A 19,299-nucleotide genomic window follows, 5' to 3' on the forward strand; every position below is an offset into this window, starting at 1 on the left:
TCGTGTCTATGAGGTCAAAGTGAAGACTGTGGCGACCAAACAAGGGAGCATGAGTGTTACAGAGTATGCAAATCTGCTGCAAAATTTATGGCATGAGCTTGATCATTATCAGGTTCTTGAGACAAAGTGTGCAGATGATGCTGTGATCTTGAAGAATTTTATTGAAAGAGATAGGGTGTATGATTTTTTGGTCAGACTGAATGCTGAATTTGATCAGGTCCGAATACAAATTCTTGGCAAAGAAGAAGTGCCTCCATTGAATGAAGTCATAGCCATTGTCAGAGCTGAGGAAAGCCGCTGTGGAATCATGCTTGAGCCTAAAGATCCCGAAGGCTCAGCCATGGTGGCAAGGGGAGGAAGTTACAGTGGTTCAAAGGGTGAGAACAATCACAACTTGGCTCGTGACACAACCACCCGTGACTCTAACGATAGCCTCTGGTGCACCTATTGCAAGAAGCCCAGACACACGAAAGATCGGTGCTGGAAACATCATGGGAAACCTCCCACATCCAGCAAGGAATGGGGAAATCGAGGAGTTTCAAAAGGAGTTCAACAGGCCCATAATGTCTCCACAACCCCGCAGCAAGAACACTCAAGTCAGGGACCATTTAATGATCAAGAAATTGAAAGGCTAAGGTGCTTCCTGAAATCCTTGAAACCAGGAAGTGGTTCTACCTTGCTCTCTCAGGTGAGTCTTTATCTCTAGGATTACATGCCTCGGCTAGTGTTTTTCCATGGATTCTTGATTCTAGAGCTACTGACCACATGACACCCTCTTCACTACATTTTCTCACCTATACACCCTGTCCTAGTAATAGAAAAATTTCTGTTGCTGATGGTTCTTTCACCACAGTGGCAGGGATTGGGAATATTCAAATTACTCCATCCCTATTACTTAAAAATGTGCTTCATGTTCCTAAGTTATCCACTAGCCTTATCTCTATACATAAACTCACCCAGGATGTGAACTGCAATGTTGTGTTCTTCCCTTCTTACTGTGTATTTCAAGACCAGGTTTCGGGGAAGAAGATTGGACTTGCTAAGAAAAGAGATGGGCTCTACTACCTTGAAGCAACCAGCAAATCATCTCACACTGTTATGCATGTCACACACGAGTCATTCTTATCTACCTCTAACAAAGATTTAATTTGGCGTCATCATTTCCATTTTGGTCATCCTTCATTTCCTATTTTAAAAACAATGCTTCCTTCCTTGTTTAAAGGAATTGATGTTGAATATGGCTATAGAGATATGGAAAAATGCTAAGAAATTTTATTCTAGTCAGGACTCAAGACAACACTACAAGGATGTATTAGCACTACCACAGTTCTTTAATTTACAACAAGGTACCCAAAGCCATGGGTATTATGCCAGTATGAGAAACATCCAGAATGAAATTGATGTCTATCAACCCTTGACCTCTAATATTAAGATTCAGAAACAACAGCAATAGTAACTTGATGTGATGCAATTTCTCTTGGGTTTGAAGCAAGAATATGAACCTGTCCGTGCACAAATATTAGGTAGTTTAGCTTTTCCCTCTCTTGAATAAGTGTTTACTGAACTGTGTAGAGTTTCCATTGGACCTAATAGAAACACTTACCAACTCTAATAGATCTGCTTTAGCTGTGAGAGGGGGAGGTCATGAAGGCAAGAATGGGTGTTGTGGTGTTAGAAGTGGACATGGTGGGAATAGTAGTTTCTCATCTGGTTGTGGAGGTGATGTTAGAGATCAGGAATCAGGGGAAGGTCATGGTAGAGGACATGGCAATGGTCCTTGGAAGTTTACAAATTGTGAACTGGACAGCCACATGGTTAATTACTATTATGATCTACATTGTCTGCCACTGATCAGACACTCTCAGCTTCTACAAATGCCAATTGGAAAGAAATGGTGAGTATAGCATGTGATGAATATGGGAGGTGCCTCCAGGCTACCACACAACAAAATATTGCTACCCTTTCTCACTTAGGTATAGCTTGCCTGAAACCCTCTTTTCCCTTATCGTTTGTTCTGCATGTTCCTAAGTTCCCTATTAATCTTATTTGTTTTAGTAAATCAGCTAAATCCCTTAATTTCTCAATTACCTAATTTCCATCCTCTTATGTCTTTTAGGATCTCAAGACATGGACGAAGATTGGTAGAGGGTATAAAGCAAGTGAATTGTATTATCTTGACGGGGGTAGCACAACAGTGGCACTTCCATCTTCTTTCACACCTCTCCAATGGCATTGTAGGCTTGGGCCCTTCGGGCTCGGGCCCTTTGGGCTTTTTATGAGGGTTGGGCTCGGGCCCAAGTTGTAGGCCCGATGGTCGGGCCGGGCTCGGGCTCGAGCCTTAGAAAAATCTATTAATATAGAGTGAAAACCCGGCTCGAGCCCGGCCCATGAACAAGTCTAGTTACAAATATTTTGTAACTTACATTGATGTTTACTCAAGAATGAAATGATTTTATCTTATGAAGGAAATAAGTGAATTGTTTTCCATTTTTCAAAAATTTAATGTTGAAATTTGTACTCAATTTGGTGCTCCAATTAAAATTCTTCATTTTGATAATGGTAGAGAATATTTTCTTACTTCATTTCAGCAATATTTAGAGCACCATGGCATTATTCATCAAACTTCTTGTTCATACACTACATAACAAAATGGGGTGACTAAATGAAAGCATTGCCATTTGCTTGGACAGATGATAAATGAAGTTTAGTTTTCAAGGTGTCTAGGCGATTTTGGGCGACACTGGGGCGCCTAGGCGTCACCTAGGCAATAAAAATTTTATAATATAAAAATCTGACTTTTGGCTAGTTTCCTAATTTTATATACCATCCAGCATGTATGTTAATTGAAAAAATAGCAATTCTCGTTATTAAGAACATTAAATTTCCTCTAAAAATGTGGCAAATCATCACATCTAAAAGATAAAAATCTTTTACAGATATTAATTTCATTATTTTCAAAAATAATACTACTATAATAAGTCTTTAATAGAGAAAATTCATATTAATTAGCAGCTAAAGATGGTTATCAACTTTATATGATAAATATACAAGATGGAAAGTAAAATAGAAAAAAAAAAACAAGGATGGAGTTTCTGTTTTATTTAATTAGAGAGAGAGAGAGAGAGAATAGAAAAAATAGCTTTATTATTCTATTCTTTCTTTCCTCTTTCTTTTCTTTCTTTCTTTCTTTCTTTTTCTCTTCTCAAAACCCTTTGATCTTTTAAATTTCAATAGTAAAACATTAAAACAAAGTATAATTGATATATATATAGCATATAATAAAATGTATTAACACATACATTAATAAGATACAGCAATATAAATGATATTATAAAAGGCGCCCACCATGTCATTTTTGTCGCCTAGGCGGGCGCCTAGTTGCTAAAAGTCAAGGCGTTTAGGTGATAACTATGGTTAGCACTTGAACTTGCATAACTTGTGTAGGGGAAAAAAAGTCATTAAGTCTTTTATTTCTCACATGAAAGTGTTGCAACATGCACAAATACCAATATGCTAAAAGAAATGATTGATAAGTACAAAATATGTCTAAGGGCTCACTTGGATCTTATCTTCATCATGTGATTCAACAACTATCTTAGCATTTTCCAAAGCTCTACCAGTCCCCTTTGGATCTGTGATTGATGCCTCTAAACCTAAAACATAATGTGGTAATAGTGAAAAATTGATAGCTAACACAACAAACTGATATATAGAATTTCAATTTTTCAAGCAGTATAGAATTATGAGACATAATTTGTGCATACAACGTAGTTAAAGAGAAAGATCACCTGAACCAACTGCAAATATGGACTGGCATAAACATCTGTGAGGTCTAAAATAAGGAAATAATAACCTGAAAACAATAAAAAAAATATTAGCCAAACTATTCTTAGTTGCAAACATAGAGCACAGAATCTGATTTAAGATTAAAAAAAAAAACCAAAATCATGCTATAGAAATCTGAAATAAGTCAAGAGTAAGGATATAAACATTTTTAATTATGGATTGGGCATGGTGTAGAAATAGTTAAAGAAAATCTGAACCAAATCAGCTCAATAGGAATCAAGAGGAAGTTGTGAGGTATTAATAAAAGACCTTTGTATTTCTGTATATTAGAGGGAGGTCAATTTGTCATCCTATTGCTTGTACATTTCTCCATTTATATGTCCAATTCATTTCTTATTGATAAGAAGTACAACTAAACACTCAAGTTCCAAATGACTACATGTGTATATAAATTACTAGTAATCCAAGGTAAGTTCTTTTTTTTTTATTAGTACAGAAGAAAGTTTTATTAATTCAAAGAGAGAATTTTAGTACATCTGATTAAGATATTGCGACCACCCAAATACATAAGAGCCCAAAATAGCTAATGTCTATTAACCCCTTGTTTTCTAGTGAATCCGCCATCCCATTTGCAGATTTTCTGGCCCATAAGTAAGAATGTTTAACTCCCTTGATAAGCAATCAATCTCCATGAAGACATGCCTATAAATCCAAGGGGCTTGGCATAGGCCATTTTCCCAAGTTATGATTAATTTTGAGCACCCCTCTACTTCCAGATTTCAAAAGTCTGATTGCTTTGCTAGTCTTAGGCCTTGCAGTAAGGCCATCAGCTCAGCTTTCAAGAAATCACCCACTCCAAGAGGTCCTGAACATATAGCCACCACCCTTCCTATAGAGCCTCTAACACCCCACACCCCCCCCCCAATACCTACTGGCCCTAGGTTACCCATAGAACTCCCATCAAAGTTCATCTTTAGTATATTGCTTGGAAGAGATTTCCATTCCATAACCGACCTGTCTTTTTGCCTTTGACGATTACGCCACTTAATCCTTAGAGAACATCAAACGCTAAATTAACACCACGAGGTTGCATGCGAACAACCTACAGTCAACTTTCCTGTTGCGATGAACCCGCAACGCATCACAGGTTCTGCGATGAACTCACAGAGCGCATCGCAGAACCGCGATAAACCCGCGGTTCACCGCACGCCTACGATCCCATTCATGACCCGAGCCAAGAGAAGCCCGGGCTGAGCCCATGGTGAGGCCCGCACGTGCCCAAATCCGCGATAAACCCACAGCCCATCAAAAGACGTGGTGGAACGCCGCGTAGGGCTAACAAGACACCACCCGCCAAGTAGTGACGTCACTAAGCACCACGTCAATTAAATGAAGCGCACAAAAGGTTGTAGCACACGTGAATAATGAGGAATCCTGAGTGGAAGAAAGTCGATCCTCAGGAAGATCCTCATGAGATACGTGGCGAAACCCTAGTGATGCACTTAATGATTGACAGCAAATCCAATATTCCCTTTCCCGATAGGAGACAAGCACCTTTATCTCCTACCTTTTAGGATCTCGGATCTCCCCCATAAATAAAGATCCTCCTCGTATTGAAATTCATTCAGCACCTAGCATTAGAGCACTCTTTCGCTTCGACTCCTTACCCCAGCACCCTTAGCCCGTGTGAAATCCCTATTCAATTCTAGGTTAAAGTAGAGAAGAAGGGGAGAAAGAAGAAGAGAAAGAAGAAGAAGAGAAGAAGAAGGGTTCGGCAAAATTCGGAAAATCAGTCCACCTCTAGCCGACCCACTTGTATTTATCTCCAATAACACAGTTACAAGAAAAACCATATTGTCCCTCATAAGTGATGGGACACATAACTTAAACTTAAATAAAATAGACCTTTCACTCTCAAATAGATACACCCAAATGACCAAAATACCCCTAATTTGTGTATTCTAACACTCCCCCTCAAGCTGGAGAGTATATGTCATATGGTCCCAGCTTGTCACAAATATAATCTACTCTGCCCCGAGACAATCCCTTTGTAAAGAGATCTGCCCACTGATTTCCTGAGCTCACATGAGATGTGGTTATCACTCCACTTTTCACTTTCTCTCTCACAAAGTGACAATCGACCTCAATATGTTTGGTTCTCTCATGGAAGATTGGGTTGGAAGAGATGTGAACAGCAGCTTGGTTATCATAGTATAGTCTCATGGGTTTGTCAACCGAGAACCCCATCTCTTGTAGCAAGTTCTTCAACCATACTAGTTCACATGTGGTATCAGCCATAGCTCTGTACTCAGCTTCTGCACTACTCCTTGCCACCACTGTTTGTTTCTTGCTCTTCCAAATTACAAGATTGCCACCAAGGAAGGTACAATACCCTGTAGTTGATCTCCTGTCTGATATAGAACCAGCTCAATCAGCATCTGTATACCCTACTATTTCAAGAGTCCCTCCACTTCGGTATAGCAAACCACGACTTGGAGCACCCTTCAGGTACCTAACAATCCTTAGAATTGCTTCCCAATGAGGAATCCGAGGATGTTGCATAAACTGACTCACCATACTCACAGCAAATGATATATCTGGTCGGGTAATAGTCAGATAATTCAACTTTCCCACCAACCTCCTGTATCTTCCAAGATCATCAAACTCTTCACCTGCATCAACACTCAACTTGACATTAAGTTCCATAGGAGTCTCTGCCGGTTTAGCACCTAACAGTCCTATTTCTTCGAGTAGGTCAAGAACATATTTTCTTTGACATAAGTTAATTCCATGCCTTGACCTTGCAACTTCTATTCTCAGGAAGTATTTCAGCTTACCCAAATCTTTCGTATTGAAGTGGTCCTGTAGGAATTTCTTCAGCCTGTCAATCCCGTTACTATCACTCCCAGTTATGACAATATCATCCACATACACCACTAGCAAGGTTTTCCCATCTTTTGAGTCATGGTTGAACACAAAATGGTCTACCTGACATTGTTTCATCCTAAATTCTTTCACTACTTCATTGAACCTCCCAAACCATGCATGTGGAGATTGTTTCAGTCCATAAATTGTCTTTTTGAGTGTACAAACCTTACCATCCTCCCCCTGAGCAACAAACCCTAGCGGTTGCTCCATATACACTTCCTCAATGAGATCACCATGTAGGGAAAACATTTTTGATGTCCAGTTGCACAAGAGGCCAATCGTACATAGCAGCTAATGAAAATCAACACCCGAACTGAACCAATTTTAGCCACAGGAGAAAATGTCTCCATATAGTCCACACCATACAGCTGAGAATAGCCCTTGGCGACTAACCTGGCCTTCAATCGCTCCACACTGCCATCTGGAAGATACTTCACTGTGTAGACCCACTTACACACAACAGCATGCTTACCAGGAGAAAGAGCAGTAAGTTCCCACGTGTGATTGCGTTGTAGAGTAGAGAGTTCCTCTTCCATGGCTTGCCGCTACCCTGGGGAGGTAAGGGCTTCCTAGACAGTCTTGGGAATGGAAACAGATGATAGCAATGATATAAAGTTGCGATGAGAACCAGAAAGGTGAGCAGCTAAAACATAGTGTGAAATAGGATGAAAAGTACAAGTGCGTTTACCTTTCCGCAGGGCAATAGGAAAATCAAGGTCTAAGGGAGAAGAAGCAATGGCAGGATCTGTCGACAAGGGCTGAATTGGAGGAGGGGCCGGTGCTCTTCTGTGAGTATACACGTGTTTGATTGGTGGTCTCTCAGTAGTAACTAGCATGGGAGGTGAATCTGCAACTGGAATGGGAACCATGGGAAGGGGATCCGCAATAGGGACAGGAAGAGGAACTACGGAGGAAGGAGAAAAAACCATAGTATCCGAGAAAAAAGGAACTGATTCAAAGAAGGTGACATCGGAACACACAAATGACTTATGGAGGTTAGGGTTATAGCACTTATACCCTTTCTGAGTCCTTGAATAGCCAAGGAAGATACACTTAGTAGCTCGTGCATCTAATTTGTCTAAACCAGGCCCCAAGTTTTGAACAAAACAAACACATCCAAAGACTCGGGGTGAGAGGAAACAGAGACAAGGTGGGAAACAACACCGAGAAGGGGGATTGACTTCCAAAGACAGACATGGGCATCCGATTGATGAGAAAACAAGATGTGAGGACAGAATCACTCCAAAAATGCTTTGGGACATTCATATTAAGCATCAAAGACTGAGCAGTTTCAAGGAGATGTCGATTTTTCCATTCAGCTACACCGTTCTGTTGTGGGGTGTAGGCACAAGAAGTTTGATGAATTATCCCATGGTGCTCTAAGTATTGCTGAAATGGTATTGAGGTGTACTCTTTGGCATTATCGGAGCAAAGAATTTTAATATGAACACCAAATTGGGTACGTATTTCAGCACAAAATTTTTGAAGAATAGAAAACACTTCACTGCGATCTTTCATAAGATAAATCCATGTCATACTTGAAAAGTCATCAACAAAAATTACAAAATACTTATAGCCATTGTATGACATCACTTTGATCGGACCCCAGACATCAGAATGAACTAAAGAAAAAGGACTCAAGACACGACTATCAACTCTTGGACTAAAAGAGACTATTTTGTTTCCCAAGCTGACATGACTCACAATCCAAAGATGAAAGATGACTCAAGGAACCATCAACTTTAGAGCCTTGAGAGAAGGATGACCAAGTCTGCAGTGCCATTGAAGAGGAGTAAGAGAAGACTGAAAAGCTACTGGAGGGCCACCACCATCAAGGTAATACAATCCACCTGCCTCATGCCCTCCACCAATCTTCATCCCCGTCTTGAGATCCCGAAACACACAAGGGGGATAAAAGGTTATGGAACAATTAAGTGACTTGGTTAATCTACTAACAGACATAAGATTAAAGGAGAACTTGGGAACATATAAAACAGATGATAAAGACAAGGAGGAGAGATCAACATCACCAACACCACAGATGGGAGACGCAGAACCATTAGCAAGAGTAACTATTTGAGATGTTGAGGACCGAGAAAGAGAAGAAAATACATTAGGAGTCCCAGACATATGGTCCGAGGCTCCAGAGTCAATGATCCAGGGTGAAGGCTTGGAAGCCAAGCAAGCCATACCTGAATGGGCAAGGGTAGCTGTGCTCTGCTGAGATGTCTGAAGGAACTGCTCATATACTGCATGGGGTACACTCACCATCTCCTTCCCAGAAGCACCAGTAGATGTGGAGGGAATCAGGTCAGTTTGTTGACTTTCAGTAATTGTACCACTACCCTTAGTCACAGCATGGTTAGCCCAAGTGTTGGGTGGACCATGTAAGTCATAGCAGAAATTAACCGAGTGCCCCTCTAATCCACAGTGTGTACACTTCCTAGGGGCATTACTTCTTCCTTTACCACGACCTCCCCCTGAGTCCCGACCTCCACTCCGGCCACCAACATGGTTAAACATGGGACCCCCACCACCACCTCTATTTCCACGGCCTCCCCCTCTAGTCACCACAAAACCAGATCTGCCTGAGAGAGAAGAATGTTCTATAGACTCAAAAGATGTCCTCCTAAGACGGGCAAAAACTTCTTCAAGTGAGGGAAGAGCAGACCCCCCCAGTATTTGTGCACGGACAGGCTCATATTCAGCCTTCAAACCCACCAGAAACCTTGTCACATCAAGTTGCTCACGTTGTTGTTGTTGAATCTGAACATCCTGTGTCAGAGGATGATACACATTGAACTCATTTCGCATATTCCTCAGACTTGCATAGTATTCGTCCAAACTTTGACTGCCTTGCTTCAGATTAAAGTACTCTTGGTACAACTGATACACCCTAGTTGTATTGTCTTGTCCGGAGTACAGTTTCTTAGCATGACCCCAGATTTCTTTAGTTGTATCTAGGAACATAAAGTTCACGCTAATTTTTTGTTCCATGCTATTCTACAACCATGTCATTATTTGTGCATCTTCTTGTTCCCAGTCACTAAACCCCAGAGAATCAGAGGAGGGTTTCTCCTCTCTCACATGTTTTACTTTTTTCTTGGCCTTTGAAAACACCTCCACAGATTTTGCCCATGGCACATAATTCTCACCATTCAACTTAATAGATGTCATTTGAACATTTAGGTAATCTGGAGAAATCATAACGCCTGTTTTATTGTCATTCTCATCTCCAATCAATGCTATCTTAACTAATTCACCTTCAAATATTCAGCACAACTTCACGCACTTCCACAAAACTTATCTCACTCTCAGCACCACCAACTTCTTCAAATACACATTGCACATCAAATACAAAAACTGAAATCTCTCAATCATTAAATCAAACACCTGTACTACACACTGCAGAACCATTAACACACCAAATACAAGGGCTGAAGTCACTCAGCCATTAAACCAAACATAGAAATCAGTATAAACACCACCACACGACACAAGGTTTCACTTTCAACTATTCAGAATCACCCACACACCATTCAACACAGTACAACCGCCACCACACCACTGCTGTCGTGAACTTCAGCAGTCGAAAAACTCTACTTTCAGCACACATATGAGGTAAAAACAGAGAAGAACAAGGCTTGCATACTAATCACTTCAAACCTCCACAAAAAAAAATTTTTGAACCAAAACACAGCATTTATAGTCCACTATTTGGGCAAAAAACAGAACGGCTCATACCTGTCCACAAACAGCCCTCTTCGTATCACAGAATAAAGGGCATCTAGTACACAACCTCAACGACCACCACCACAGTAACTGGAGGGATACTCAACTCCAAAACCACAAAATGACCACTCCTTTTTGGCCTCTTGTCGAGCTTCCACTCAGGCTAGAAGAAAATCGAAGAAAGCTGAAATAGTTGGCGGCAAACCCAAGAAGAAGACAAACAGTGAGGAAAGAAAAAAAAGGGAAAAGAGAACTAGGTTTTATTGCTCTGATACCATGTGAAATCCCTATTCGATTCTAGGTTAAAGTAGAGAAGAAGAAGAGGAGAAAGAAGAAGAGAAAGAAGAAGAGAAGAAGAAGGGTTCGGCCAGATTCGGAAAATCAGTCCACCTCTAGCCGACCCACTTGTATTTATCTCCAATAACACAGTTACAAGAAAGACCATATTGTCCCTCATAAGTGATGGGACACATAACTTAAACTTAAATAAAATAGACCTTTCACTCTCAAATAGATAAACCCAAATGACCAAAATACCCCTGTTTTGTGTATTCTAACAGCCCGAAAGCCAATCTCCCTGCTCCCCAGCCTTTCTCTGTCTTTCAAAGAGACCATTCCCCATCTAAGCCTTACTCAACCTACAATATCATTCACCGAAAAATCTTGGAAAATTTCCATAGTTTTTAACTTTTTACCCAATATGCCACTTTGATTTTTATAGAGTTTACTAACTCCTCCTTGGGCTTACTTATTTCATTGAAGATTCTCCCATTCCTTTCTTCCCAAACGGTCCACACAACTGCTACTCTAACTGCCTTCCACATTACTCTTCATCTTTTCTTTGGCTGCCTTAGGAAACTTGAGCTAAAGAGACTTACCACATTCCTGAGGAAAGATCCACCTTAGGAAACTTGAGCTAATCCAAGGTAAGTTCTTTTGCAACCAAGATTAAAATAAGTGAATAAACAAAATAAGCCAAATACAACTCTCAAGCATGTTTGGCTAGAGGAAGAAATGGAAAGGTGGGATGGAAAAGAATTCACAAATCCATTACTATCCAATTTGCCACTGTTTGAGTAGGTCTTGCAAAAGAAGATGAAAAGCTCCTTTCATAAATAAAAAAAAAAAATGATGATTTGTAAACCAGTTTTCAAAAATTTCTACTAAAAGATCTAGTTCTCAAAAGTTCAATCCACTTCTTTAGTTCACCAACCAAAACATCCCTCTAAAATTGTATGAAGAAATTTCATTCCAATATCTTGATATTGAATTTTTTTTATCAGTTATATCTAGATATTGAATGCTTGTATTATCTCTTTATAATTTTCTGCAAATTGCAGGAACTCAGCACCAAATTAGCTCCCTAATCAAAACTAGCAGCCATAAAACTCTAGACAAACCCCTCACCCACCTGCGGCCTGCCCTAGTCTCTCAATCCCCTTTACAAGAATTAATTACTTTTCAGATTCCCCCAAATTTTGCTACCAATCTAACCTTCAATCATATCAGTCCTTTATCAATTGGTATAATAGTAAGTGGTCTTACATCACCCTAGCAGGTACAGAAAGTTGATTGAGAAATTAATTATTTGACTATCAGTCTTTCACCAGACTTAATATTTTATTTGCAGTTAGTGTGCTGAGTTATTTTATAAAATCTCTATGTATTCCATATCAGGAATCAATTGTTTAGATATGAAGTTACTTAAAAGGAGCAGAAAGGTGTCGATTTGGTATATAAGAATATTGGTCATTTGCAAATTAAAAGATAGACAGATGCAGAGTGGGTTGGATCTATATCTAATAGGTCTAATGCAGGGTATTACACTTTTCCAGGACACATATTGGTTACCTTACCTACAAAAATAAGAAACAGGACGTGGCCAGTTCAAGTGCATAAACTGAGTCTGGCAATGGCTCACACAATATATGAATTAACATGATTAAAGAGTCTTCTACAAGAAATTAGGTATCCAGTCAAGCTACCAACGAAGTTATTTAGTGATAACTGGGCAGCTATTCATATTGCATCAAATCCTATATGGGATAAAGTTATTTTAGGTCAATTGTCATTTTATATGGGAAAAAGTCATTATAGGCAGTTATTTATATTTAGGTCAATTGTCATTTTATATGGGAAAAAGTCATTATAGGCGGTTATTCATATTTAGGTCAATTGTCATTTTATATGGGACAAGGTAATAAGTGGAGAGGTGTCAACTTTTATATATATACCCCAGCTTGAGGAGGAATGTTAGAAGCTGAGGATATTTATGTTAAAAGTGTTATGCCATGTGGAAGGAAAGTTCTGTAATTATACAAACTTAGGCTAAGTGTGTGAAGACTCTGAAACATAATGTACCTTATTAGGATAGTCCCTTTTGTACAGTTCACTGTTTTATGTTTATATACATTTCTTTCCTTCTGCCTCACATGAGCATTCTTGTAATTGTTAACAGATGTTATTTTATATATATATATATATATGGTACCGCAGGGGTACTTTTGTAATTTCATTCTTATTTTTAAGTTGTACGGTCGCCCTAGTATAAATAATAACATACTGCACGACTGCAGTATTCTTTTTGGGCTCTCAGTTCTCTCGTCTCTCCTCTCCTCTCTCCCTTTCTCTTGTACAACATGGTATCAGAGCTGGTCGTCCAGGCTTGAAAGCATGTAGAAGGTTTTGTTTTGAGGGTGACAGGTTCTCAGAAATTATCATATGCTTTCCATCTGCTGTTCGGATCCCCTGATGTTCGACTGAAACTTTCAGAAGTTATCATCTTGGTAGCACCACCGAAAAGCTACCAAGAAGACGGTCGAGCCTTGAGGTAAAGATGATACATGGGGTGGACCTCTGCGAAGCACCACATCCAATTTCTTCAAGGGCCCTTCTTTCACATAGTTCAACGGCATAGCCATTGCGCGGTTTGAGTAACCTCAACACAGGGTGAGAGGTGTCTATCGGTATATTACTCTGACTTGACTTCTGTCTAGAAGGAGTTGGACCATTATCAGAGTGTGGACTGGAAATGTGACGAGGATGCAAAACTGTACAAGAAACTTTTCTCCCAGGAGAGAGTGTTTGCCTTCTTACATGGTTTGAACCCTATGTATGAATCCATCAAAGTCCAGATTTTCAGTTCTAAGGATCTTCCATCAGTTTAGGAAGTTTATGCTCTTGTACAATCTGAAGAGAGCAGAAGGAATTTGATGAAAAGCCCTGGTGGAGATGCAGTTGTGTTGGCAGCAAAAGGGGGTGTCTCTACCAGTGTGGGAAATTCTTCCAGGAAAGGAGATCTCTAGAAAAAAACAGAAGATAAAGAAAAATTGTGGTGTACTCATTGCCAGAAACCCCGACACACCAGAGATACATGCTGGGATCTTCATGGGAAACCGAAATGGGCTCAAGATCTAAATAAGAAGCAAAGTTCAGATGTGAATAAAAGGTCAGGACAACAAGGTACAAAGAAACACACTATGGCCAACATGGCTACTCGAGAGAATCAGCCCCCCATCCATACTATGACTCAGACACATTCCTCTGGATCTGACCCAAGGGAGGATATTATGAATTCCTTCCGTGACCATTTAGAGCTCTATGGTAGAGCAATTCGTCAGATGAATGCTCCTCCCTCAACCTCATTCGCATCTACATCAGGTAACTCTGCCACAACTTTCCATGTTGCTTCTCATACCCTTGACTCTCCCTGGATCATTAATTCTGGAGCGTCAAAACACATGACTGGTATGTCCTCTTACTTTCAAACCTATCACCTTCTTTCTGGAAGAGACAAGGTGAGACTAGCTGATGGATCATACGCTTCCATAGCTGGTCAAGGAACCATCTCTCTTCCCCTTGGGCTTACCCTCTCTGATGTTCTACATGTTCCAAAATTTCCCATTAATTTGTTCTCTGTTAGTAGTGTTACTAATTCCTTAAACTGCTCAGTGACCTTTTTCCCTTCTTACTGTGTGATCCGGGATCTGGCCTCTGGGAGGATGATTGGTAGAGGGCGTATGGTTGATGGACTTTACATGCTGGAGAATAAGGTTGGTCTTCATGTTACAAAGTCTATGAGTCAGTCCTGTAAGAGTCAAGTTTATTTATGGCATTGTCGCCTTGGTACTTTTGTTTTTTGAGTCTTTAAAAGTTGTGTTTCCAGAACTGTTTAAGTTAGTGTTCGTTTCAGATTTCTCTTGTCAAACGTGTCAATTGAGTAAACATTGTAGAACTCATTTTCTTCCAAAAAATAGTAAATCTGAATTTCCATTTCACAGTATTCATTCTGATGTGTGGGGCCCTGTTACTTTACCATCTAAGAGTGGTTACAAGTATTTTATTACCCTCGCTGATGATTATTCTAGATATACTTGGGTATATCCCATGCGAACCAAGGCAGAAGTACCAAAAATTATCCAAGATTTTCAGCGGATGGTCTTCACTCAATTTCAAACTGAAATCCAAATCTTTCAGTCAGATAATGCGAAAGAGTATTTTCATAGTGATCTCACGGAGTTCTTTGCTTCGCGTGGTTCACTTCACCGTAGCTCTTGTGCCCGAACACCACAAAAAAATGGTGTCACTGAACGAAAGAACCGACATCTCCTTGAAGTGGTTTGGGGTTTACTACTCCATATGAATGTCCCCAAACGTTTTTGGCTTGAGGCTGTTCTTTGTTCTACCTACCTCATTAACCGTATGCCCTCTCGGTGGTTAGAGTACAAAGCCCCACATCAGCTTCTCTTCCCTAAGGCCCCCCTTCTTCCCATTCCTCCTCGTGTATTTGGTTGTCGGTGCTTTGTCCAAAATCTGTCTCCCACTCGTGGGAAATTGGATTCTCGTGCTACTCCTTGCATATTCCTGGGGTACTCCTTCACTCAGAAGGGATACCGTTGTTTTGATCCTGTTTCTCATAAATTTTATGTTTCCATGGATGTCTCTTTCTTTGAGGATGAGTCTTTCTTTTTTGTTTCTCCTTAGGGGGAGTGTAGGCATGAGGAGAAACTGGTTCAGCTCCCTCCTCTTCCTGATCCTCCGCCTTTTCGTGTCTTCTTTCGTCGTCGCAAAAGCCAACCAAATTCAAGAGCTGTGGAGAATCTAGAAGTTGTACCTCCAATGCCATCAAACTCCTTAGGGGCGGATCATACTCACTCAGGTAACTTGGCTCCCAATGATGTCCCTGATTCTATTGCAATTGATACCTCTATTGCTAATGACCTTGACCTTCCTATTGCTCACAGGAAAGGTGTTAGATTGTGCACCACTAAACACCCCATTTCGAACTTTGTTTCCTATGAGAACATTTCACCCTCTTTTCGTGCTTTTCTTACTTCTATTGATAGTGTCCCTATCCCCAAGAATGTGGCAGAAGCTCTTTCAGTACCTGAATGGACAGATGCCATGAAGGAAGAAATTAATGCCCTTCATAAAAGTGGCACATGGGAACTTATAGATCTTCCTAAGGGAAAGGATCCAGTTGGATGTAAATGGGTGTTCACCGTCAAACATAGGGTTGATGGCACGGTGGAGAGGTATAAAGCTTGTTTAATGGTAAAGGGGTTTACACAAGTGTACAGAGTTGATTACGCATAAACGTTTGCTCCTATTGCCAAGATGAACTCCATTAGAGTTCTATTCTCTCTTGCTGCTAACCTGGATTGGGATCTACATCAGCTTGATATCAAGAATGCATTCTTGAATGGTGATCTTGAAGAGGAAGTTTACATGATACAACCCCCTGGTTTCCAAGCTCAAGGCAATGAACAGAAGGTGTGCAAGTTGAAGAAGTCTTTATACGGGCTAAAACAATCACCAAAAGCTTGGTTCAGCAGATTCCATATTGCAGTTCAGCAGAAAGGATACAAGCAATGTCAATCAGATCATACACTGTTTGTGAAAAGAGAAGAAAGTAAAATTGCTGCTTTAATAGTATATGTTGATGATATAATTGTTACTGATGACTGGAAGGATGAAATCTAGAGGTTGAAGAGTTTCCTTGCCACACAGTTTGAAGTAAAGGATCTAGGGCCTCCCAGATACTTCCTTGGAATTGAAGTTGCCCGCTCAAAAAGGGGTATCTTCATTTCCCAAAGGAAATGTCCTAGATTTACTTCAAGACACTGGAAAGATGGGAGTGAAGCCAGTTGACTCTCCCATTGATCCCAACCATAAATTAGGTGGCAGCCAAGGTGAACCTATCAAGGATGTGAAACAGTTTCAGAGACTTGTAGGGAGATTGTTATATCTCTCTATGACCTGCCCAGACATTGCGTATGTTGTTGGTGTCCTTAGCCAGTTCATGCATGCACCTAGGTCCACTCATCTTGAAGCAGTAGAAAGAATCCTCCGATATCTTAAAAGGTTTCCTGGTGCTGACTTGTTATTTCAAAGACACGGGCATTTGAAAGTTGAAGTGTATACTGATGCAGATTGAGCTAGATCTCAAAATGACAGAAAGTCTACTAGTGGCTACTGCACCTTTATAGGAGGAAACCTTGTTACCTGGAGAAGTAAAAAGCAAAGTGTGGTGGCTAGATCCAGTGCTGAAGCTGAATATCGTGCAATGGCTCACGGAGTGGCTGAAAGTATGTGGATAAAGAATTTGTTGGGTGAGTTGGGTTTCCCAGTGGACAAGCCTATGACCCTTTTCTGTGATAACAAAGCAGCCATAAACATTGCTGCTAACCCAGTGCTACATGATAGAAGAAAACACATCGAAGTCGACAAGCATTTTATTAGAGAGAAAGTCATCACAGGCGAAGTGTGTACTCCCTATGTCAGCTCTGAGAACCAACTTGCAGACATCTTTACAAAAGGACTACACCACTCAAGACATCATGATCTTTGTGACAAGTTGGGCATGATTGATATCTATGCTCCAACTCGAGGGGGAGTGTTAACAGATGTTATTTTATATATATATGGTACTGTAGGGGTACTTTTGTAATTTCTTTCTTATTTTTAAGTTGTACGGTCGCCCTAGTATAAATAATAACATACTGCACGACTGCAGTATTCTTTTTGGGCTTTCAGTCCTCTCGTCACTCCTCTCCTCTCTCCCTTTCTCTTGTACAACAGTAATTATACATCCTTTTAATATATAAAGGACTCTTTGGAGTGGGGATCAACACTTAGACACTCCTAAGTCTATTATGCTCCCTTTTCTATTCAGCCAAGAAGGTTTACATGGTATCAGAGCAGGTTCTCTGTACCAACTCTCAGCATATGATTTCTACTCAAGATTGAAGGTTACTCTTCCCACATCTGGTTTGAAGTTTCTGTAGACTGTTTTGATCAGTCAGCATCATACTCTTCTGTTCTGGACCTCTGAGCCAACAGCTTTAGGGTTACTATTGGTTCTCTTGTCCGAAGCATCAGACCTGCATAAAACTTTGGATTTGGTGTCACCCAGAGGAGTATTACTGATATCTCCTTACCTGGTCTGGTTAGAATCAGTTTGGAAAGAGTTCTGAGTTCTCCTTCTATTGGTGTTTCTTCTGGAAAAGATGCCTAACAGGTTAGTTAATCAACTCCTCTCAATCGGCTGATCCAATCACCGTGTAGCCCTGGATTTGGTGTCCTCCTAGGGTTTTCTTTCTGTCACTCCATCAGCCCAGATATCAGACTGATTGGTCAAGGATTTTGATCCCTTCCTGGATTCGGCAGTCCTGAAATTTACTATTTCTGGACTGTCAACTTTAAGTCCTCTGCTTCCAGAGGTGTTTATGGTATTTCTTTGAAACTCTTGGACCTTCTTGTATGCTGGGTTATTTATCTGATCTTCTAGACTGAAATTTCCCACTGCTGAACCTATATTTTTCTGCTATTACTGTGTTTGGACTGTTATTTCTTGCTGAAATGGCCTCTGACAGAGTAGATGTCATTCCGGTGAAGCTCAATGGCGCAAACTATGGAATGTGCAAATTTCATTTTGATTTTTATGTCAAATGAAAGGGCTTGGAAGGGTATTTAAATGGGGATATTGTTAAACCAGCTAAAACTGATACTAAAGCTTTCCAACAATGGAAGCTAGATAATGGTAAACTTGTTTCTTGGATTCTAAGCTCTATAGAACCCCACATTGCTGTACCTATGAGGAGGATGAAGACTGAAGAAATAGTTGGTTAGCCACGAGTGTGGGGTTCCATACCCATACTCAGGCTCTAGTGTATGTGGTTTCATACCCACACCTAGTTGTTTCTAATTTCTTTTATTAGTAGTTTCTAATTTCTTTTATTAATAGTTTCTAATTTCTTTTAAGTTGGGCCAGCTGGCCTTATTGTTTCTAATTTTGTTTATTTCCTAATCTTGTAAGGAACCTAAAGCTATAAATAAAGAAGTGTATGGGGCGGCAGATCATTAACCACCAAACCCCTTCTTTCTTTTCTCCTCTCCACTCTTCTTCTCTCTCTTTCCCTCTCTTTTCTTCTCTTCGAACCTGTAATACAGTAAACAGTTCTTCTTCTTCTTCTTCTTTCAAGTATACTTATGAAATGTATTCCTATCTGAAGAAAGTATATCAGCAATCTAATACGTCAAGGCAATGCCAAATTGAATCAGGAATTTTTATATACTCTCAGGGAGATAGGAAGATTCAAGATTATTATTCAGGTTTTCTTAACTTGTGGACTGAATATGAGCTTCTTAATATTGAATCTTCTGACCCGACAGAATGTGTGAAATATCTTCAACAAGATTTCGAAAAGAGAAAAGTAAATCAGTTTCTAATGAGGCTCAAACCTGAATATGAGATAATCAGGTCAAATATTTTTTAGCAGGGGTACCCTTCCAGATTTAGATTCTGTATTGGGAGAGTTACTTAGGGAAGAGACTAGACTTCTTACTACTAAC

The 19,299-nt window shown here is 40.1% G+C and overlaps 1 protein-coding gene across 1 annotated transcript in view; it reads right to left on the reverse strand.

Annotated features, from left to right (window-relative positions):
* Positions 1-19,299, reverse strand: part of LOC148790351 (uncharacterized) — a 43,821-nt gene that overhangs the window by 22,217 nt on the left and 2,305 nt on the right. Inside the window, exons 2-3 of the mRNA XM_088890928.1 lie at positions 3,789-3,853; positions 3,559-3,653 (exon numbers count right to left, since the gene is read on the reverse strand). Coding sequence (XP_088747054.1) covers positions 3,559-3,653; positions 3,789-3,853 — 160 coding nt within the window. The remainder of the gene's footprint in view (positions 1-3,558; positions 3,654-3,788; positions 3,854-19,299) is intronic.

Source organism: Nelumbo nucifera, chromosome 7 (genome assembly GCF_055504915.1).
Source record: "Nelumbo nucifera cultivar China Antique chromosome 7, China Antique-T2T, whole genome shotgun sequence".
NCBI classification, from domain to species: domain Eukaryota; kingdom Viridiplantae; phylum Streptophyta; class Magnoliopsida; order Proteales; family Nelumbonaceae; genus Nelumbo; species Nelumbo nucifera.